At 38.5% G+C, this 6,957-nt stretch overlaps 1 protein-coding gene across 2 annotated transcripts in view; it reads left to right on the top strand.

The window, feature by feature from the left end:
* The first annotated feature begins 458 nt into the window (after positions 1 to 458).
* The window catches only part of LOC131886680 (rabankyrin-5-like), a 26,514-nt gene continuing 20,015 nt past the window's right edge, over positions 459 to 6,957 (top strand). For both annotated transcript variants that reach the window (XM_059235079.1, XM_059235078.1), the window contains exons 1-5: positions 459 to 617; positions 681 to 873; positions 3,841 to 3,944; positions 4,011 to 4,288; positions 4,365 to 4,514. In XM_059235079.1, coding sequence (XP_059091062.1) covers positions 593 to 617; positions 681 to 873; positions 3,841 to 3,944; positions 4,011 to 4,288; positions 4,365 to 4,514 — 750 coding nt within the window. In that variant the 5' untranslated portion in view covers positions 459 to 592. The remainder of the gene's footprint in view (positions 618 to 680; positions 874 to 3,840; positions 3,945 to 4,010; positions 4,289 to 4,364; positions 4,515 to 6,957) is intronic.

Genomic DNA, 6,957 nt, shown 5'->3' with positions numbered 1-6,957 from the left:
GCTAGTCTATTCTATCATATTCGTTACCATCTTGAGGTAATGGGAATTTTCGGGCGAGTGATGGTTGTTTGTTGAAGCTTAAAAGTTACGTCAAGATTTCAGGAAATAGTTAAGATTGATTTTTATCAACGAGTGATATGTATAAGTAGCAAAAGTGTTCACTGCCGCAAAGCAATAGTTTCGATATCCCTACATTTTTCAGGCTGGCTCAAAAAATGCCTCAAAATGTATTTTCCCTCAAAACGGCTTTGAGGTACTTTGTCCCAAACTTGGCTAAACAGGTAATAAATAAACTAATTCACAGGCATATCTTTTTTCCGAGGTCTAGATAAGATAAAAGTTAAGATTTTTGCCAAAAGCGCTTTTATCCATTTACTTGGTAACATCGTGGACTTACACTTCAACTCTCTTTCAAAGTTCTGCTACTTCATTTGTATCTCATCAGCCGGATTGGGTCTCTTCAGTATAGTCACCCTGAGTAGAGGGAGGTGAATTCATAACAAACCTGTCACATCCGTTCCCTTGAAACTCAAAGGCCCCTGGGATAAGGCCAATTTACCCTGGGTTAGAGCCGAATTCGGGCACATCCACCATGACATCGGGATCTCAAGATAAAGGTACACCCATGCATGGCCCTAATTGAAGCCACGTGTAAAGCACGGTGGACGCTTATTTTCTAGATACCAACTCGGTCAAGACTCAAAGTCACTTGTCGCTCCTGAAAGCCGAGTTGACCAAACTCCAATGGAAATATCAAGAATTGCAACGAGAACACGCCATTCTGTGTGCCCAATCGCCTCATTCCCAAAATGACTCGTTTCCCTCGCGATTACTGCAAATTGTGGCCAAACTTCATAAGCAGACCCAATACAGGTTGGCATATAAATATTAGCAAGATTGGCATGATTGACTTCATTTGAGCCCTGCCTATATTTAAAAGCCGGGAGTGGCTCTAGAATACCCGTATTGAATGAGAAACTGGACAAACGGGAATTTATCTTGGGTTTGGCTTGAATTTGAATGTCTGTATTGCGACTTTCAGTCACGATATGGCGTTAAAGTATGTAAAAGTAGGTGGGTAAGCATTATGCAAATATGATGAAATATCTTGAAAAAGAAAATTGTCAAAACGGTCCGCTCAACAAAATACTTGACTAGAACTATTTATCTTGTCGAGCATGATTGCACTTGGTTCAGTGCACTTGAAAAGAGTGAAGAGGAGAAGAGTAAACCAAACATTAACAGGTAGTAAGAGGTAGATAATGTATTCTTGGTCACTGCAAAGGAGATAGCGGCCCATTGTCAGCTCCTGTCGAGGATCGAAATGGGCCGGGCCGGACCGGACCAAGACTCTTGAACGCCAATACTCCGAAGGGATGTCCGCCCAAGGACAATATTATGTTGTTAAGTCCTTTTAAGTACTTAAGTTCCTTGAAAAGATAAGATTATTTGCCAAGATGGTTGTTGAAAATCCTACTTTTATATCATTTTTATAGATATAGATATTAAAAAACGAGTGAAAGTCGCCCTTTCTATGATTTAAAACTTTAAAAATATCAACATTCTCTCGGGAAAAACCACCCCTGAAAGGACATTTTAAGACGCAACATTCATAACTTCAGACTGATCCTTCCCCCTTAGTACTCGCCAAATAATGAAGATAAAGTTTAGCAGAGTTTTACTGATGAAGAAGTTTATGTAAGAATAGGTATTTTGGGGACGTCGTTTTTGAAACTGTTTCCTGGAAACATGGTGCCATATAAATGCTACATGTCATAAATAGACGACTTCAGGCCCTAGCGTCATCGCTAGGGCCGACCAAAACTTGCATCTAACCCAAAGAGAAGCGAGTGCTTCATTGTTTTGACTAGCCGAGATATTTTGGATGGCTCAAAATTGTAAACATTTACATTCATTGCAATTGCCTGATAAAAGCTGGCTGAGGAAAATTTGGCAAAAAACTTTCACATCCGAGATTTTTCTGCAAATTTATTGCATCTGCAAATTTTGCAAATTTAAGTACAATATTTGACATTTTTCTGCAGTTTATTGTCCATTTTGAGCCATTTTAGCAAAAAGTACTATTTATTGTGAATAGCTTTCAAGAATCCTCGTAAGTTTCAGAAAAAAAGTGAAATTTTATTACCTGATTTGTTTTTCAAATCTATTAAACAAAAAGTACTTTTTGTACGTTCATGCCTATGTATTCCATTCATCTTCAATAACTCTTTTTATCTAAATTCAATGTGATGGGGTTTTCACTCAAGGATTCATTTTGGGATTATCAAATTTTGGTCTTCTGGTGCTCATATCTGATATCTTCTTATATCAAGTCAAAACCAACGTGGTTTCACACATGCAAACCAAAGGCGGGAACTGATGGAACAAATAAACTAAGTATCAAATCAATCTCATATTAGAGGGAGGATCAAGGGCACACATTTTAACAGTTTAACAATTTAACATTGAAGGAACCCAAAAAGAAGCAAGTGCTTCATTGTTTTGACTAGCCTGGATATTTTGGAGGGTTCAAAATTGTAAACCTTTGCATTCATTGCAATTGATTTTTAGGGAAAACGTCATGGATATTTTTGAAGATGTGTTGTAAAAGATACCTTTTGCACCTCCTTTGAATGCTGCATTGTCCCAATCTTCTAGGTTTGTTGCAATAAAGTAGTTGATCTCTAATTCTCACATTATTCCTGCTTGTCCTGTTGGCAAAAGCTCAAGCTTTTCCTGAAAATTCAACTAGAATCTGCAACCACAAATAAAAGCACTTGCATTTTAGAGGTCTCTTCACCCAGAGAAACCATTTTTTTCTAGAGACCTGCATGATTAAGGGATTAATTTGGGGGTCCAAGTTAGGAGACACATTTTTAGGACTTTTGAGTTTTTAAGATTTGAAATTATGAAATGTATTCAAACCTTTGGTAATTGTTGGAAGTTTTTGCAAAGATAAATTCACGTTGTCTTTTTATGTCTGTTTTGCTTTTAAACAGGTTTATATCTTTGAGTTTGAGATTTTTTTCTCTTGTGGAAAAAATTATACCATGCTTTCAAAATAATTTTTTAGTGATTATTTTGCCCTCAAAAAGATTTTTTTTTTTCCGAGCCCTACTGATCAGGGCAGGAGGCACCATGGGCAAGGCAAGAACCTGCTACCTAGAGAGAGCACCCTCAAATCCAGGCGCTGGAAGATATTATGATGCAATTTTCCTTTTCATCCACATGTTGTCTGATATGGAAGGTAAAAAAATAGCCCTTACAGATCCCTAGAACGAGTTGATGTCTATGTGTTGGAAAGTTTATTTGCAATTTTTTTTTTTAAATTCGGTTGATTTTTAATGCAAATTTGGTGTCAATAAATACCATATTTATCTGCAAGTTTTGGCCGGCCCTAGTCATCACTCAGTTTCAGAAATTATCGCCATCTGTACCGTTCAAAACGTTATTGCTTTGTAAGTGTCTCAGTTAAAACACCAAACTTAACACTACAGGTTACGAACGGTATCAGGCTTAAATTTTTTTTGCAGTGTGGTCAAAATATAGTTCAATTAACATTTGTTTGAACTTGTTTCAGCATTAAATAGTGTTTTCCTTGATTCATGTCCTGAAGACATGTGGGTCCTCAAGGGGAGTTTGCTTTGAGAAAAGGGAGAGTAGAAGTTCTTCGTTCCTTGGGCTTGCTTTCCTCTCTGAAGGCTCTGTCTCGCTGGGATCTATAAATTTGACCTGACGTGATTTCTGTTCATCATGAAGAAACCCATTCAATTGATAAGCTTTTATTGCGACTCATATCACCAAAGATGAAATATGATCAAAACATGGTTCCAATTGCAGTGATTTGCAAATTGACTTTGCCGATGGATCCGAGCCTGCCCATCGATTTGTGCTTTCCGCACGTTCGGACATTTGGAAATTCTTGGACGACAATCAGAATCTTGGTAATTTCGCCTTACAATTAAAAGTTGATTGCCAGCTAATTGTTATCAAATTTTTTTTCACCATAGATTGGACCGACATGGAGCCAATTGTGGGTCGATCTTTACTAGCTTGGATCTATACAGATCGTGTCGATTTTAAAGCCATCTCTGATCCGGATAGGTTCACCTTGTCGCTCATGAAGATTGGCAAGTCGTTCCAGTTATTGGAACTACTCCAGTATTGTCAGGATTACCTTATGGGATCTGTGAAATCCACCAATTGCATCCAATACTATGCCACTGCCGACGACATTGGAGCTCAAGCTTTGAAAGAGCATTGCTTCGCCCTCATTTCCACACATTGGGTAAAAGCACTTGGACCATTAGTGAAATAGAATTGCCTATTCTGAATAGTCCAGTCTGTGTATCCGATCGTTCTAGAATGAATTCGGTTCCGAGGATTTCGCTGAAATGACGGCACCGTTGCTTTATTCAATGCTGAAATCTAAATCCACCCATCCACTTCATGAGGCAATCCGTTTACGACGAGAGGATGTGGTTCTACTTTACATGATTGAATTCAACCACGAGGTAGGAAACAAATTTGGGGAGGTTTTATCTGATTTTTAGTGCCACGTTGTGAATCCTGCTTGGGAAGAAATCAATTGACTGTGGAAGATTTACATTCGCTGAAATACTTGTAGGATTTTTCAATTTTTATGAATGCATTATTCAAATGGAGAGCAATAAAATTCACTCTAGGGAAACGTTGAGCTAACGATGAACAACAATAGCAAATATGTGAAAGGTTCAGAAAACATGATTACAATTTCCAATTTTCTTCCATATTACAAATATTTCCCGGACAACGCATTAGAGATATTTCTTTACTCTGCGATGCTGCAAGCTCCACATCTCATTAATTTGGAAATTCGAACCAACTAAAATTCGACACAAAATCTAGCTTTGGGAAATTGCATAGTCTACATTATATTTAAAAGGTGTTTTTTCGTGTCGAGCAGAAAGTCGGGAGGTTTGCAGTGACCGGTCTGCTTCCGGTTGCTGAGACCGGTTCTTCAAAAACAAATTGAGCAACTCGCTTGCAAATAGCCATCTTGTAGCTTCCTTTTGAAGGAGCTACGTTATATTTGCGATTGACCATAAATCGAGTTTCAAAAACATTCGTAGTGACAGCTAATGGCAAATCATAATTTCGTGGAAACTACCCCAGAAAAATGCCACTGTAGAGTCCATCGATTGATGTTCAGGTTTTATCAGACGCTGATTGAAGCTTGATACAGCTATTCAGGCTAATTGTATTTCAGACCGCCCAATTGGAGACGTAAAAGCTTTGGTTTACTAGCTATTGCTGCATTAGATCCGGAAGCAGATACTTCATGGCTGATTGCTCCCCTCCAATTTGATTCCTTTTTTTTTTAAAGAAAAATGGTTAACTTTAAGTTGCCATGTCAGTGCGGCCAACATATCAACTGTGTATTTTTTACGTACTACGGACTATCTGTTCAGCAAACTATTTGATGGCATCAAATTGGCCACAAGTTCATCTCGATTGTGTTTTGATGCGACTTGAAAGCTTGCCATTTGAAAGTGTTGAAGTTATTTTCAGATTGGCGNCTACCCCAGAAAAATGCCACTGTAGAGTCCATCGATTGATGTTCAGGTTTTATCAGACGCTGATTGAAGCTTGATACAGCTATTCAGGCTAATTGCATTTCAGACCGCCCAATTGGAGACGTAAAAGCTTTGGTTTACTAGCTATTGCTGCTTTAGATCCGGGAGCAGATACTTCTTGGCTGATTGCTCCCCTCCAATTTGGTTCCTTTTTTTAAAGAAAAATGGTTAACTTTAAGTTGCCATGTCAGTGCGGCCAACATATCAACTGCGTATTTTTTACGTACTACGGACTATCTGTTCAGCAAACTATTTTATGGCATCAAATTGGCCACAAGTTCATCTCGATTGTGTTTTGATGCGACTTGAAAGCTTGCCATTTGAAAGTGTTGAAGTTATTTTCAGATTGGCGGGGGAAGTAGGTAACTGAATGAAGTTGCCCCTGGGCTGAGATTTTCAGGCATTTGCATGTAGATATGGCGTATTGCAGGCTTGTGTTTGAACTGGGTCCATAGCTTTAAAGACTCCTTTTTTCGTTGGACAATACCTGCGGAGTAACTTTTACTATCCAATCGTAAATTTACCATTCAGACCCCTTGCATCTCACCTGATAATAAAGTTGCTAAAAATCGTCTTGACGTCCGACGTAAGAAATAAAAAAATGGACTCAGTTTAGCTCTTTCGCACATCCGAACCGTCAACCTTTTGCAATTTTTGCTCGAGGCGAAGTTTACCTTCTCGTCCTAAGTCTAAAGATGATGCAAAGTCTAGCTCTATTTTATAAAGTACAATGCACCGAACTTTTCATGAGTTTTTTTATTATTCATCTCAAGCGATGTCAAGAAAGTACGGGTGCAATTGCACCTTTTGTCGTCCTGGAACAACTCTCCACTTGATGAGTGCTATGAAGTAAATATGAAAGAAAGAGAGTCTGTTTCAAAACGCCTAGAAATTTGCATATAACATTCTCATATAATCGACTTGAAACGAATGATGTCCCTCCTCATTTTGTGCTTCACAATACTTGATATGTCGAGAAGGAAAGGCCACACATCCATATCAAATGTGACATAAGATGTAAATTTCGGCCCTATCCCGTGTTTGGTTTCAAGTGGTTGACGGAGGGAAATCGGTAGACATGGTGTCTTGCAAAAGAGGTTTCAAGAGCAAATGCTTCTCCGATTTCTTTCAAGGAAAGCCGCGATCTTGTTACGGGCTCACGGTTAATTTCTGTCCCGAATAAAAATATTCGATGGCATTTACATTTCATCCTTTCTTTATTATGGGGTTAGGCTGTTGGAGCACGAATATGTAGAAAAATAAATTCGTGGCCCATGGCGTTTTTGAGAAATTGCCATTTTAAACAAGTTTTGGCAATAGACGCCAGTTTGGTCTTGTAATT

Source organism: Tigriopus californicus, chromosome 9 (assembly GCF_007210705.1).
Source record: "Tigriopus californicus strain San Diego chromosome 9, Tcal_SD_v2.1, whole genome shotgun sequence".
NCBI classification, from domain to species: Eukaryota; Metazoa; Arthropoda; class Copepoda; order Harpacticoida; family Harpacticidae; genus Tigriopus; species Tigriopus californicus.
This window is presented reverse-complemented; position numbering and strand designations above follow the sequence as displayed.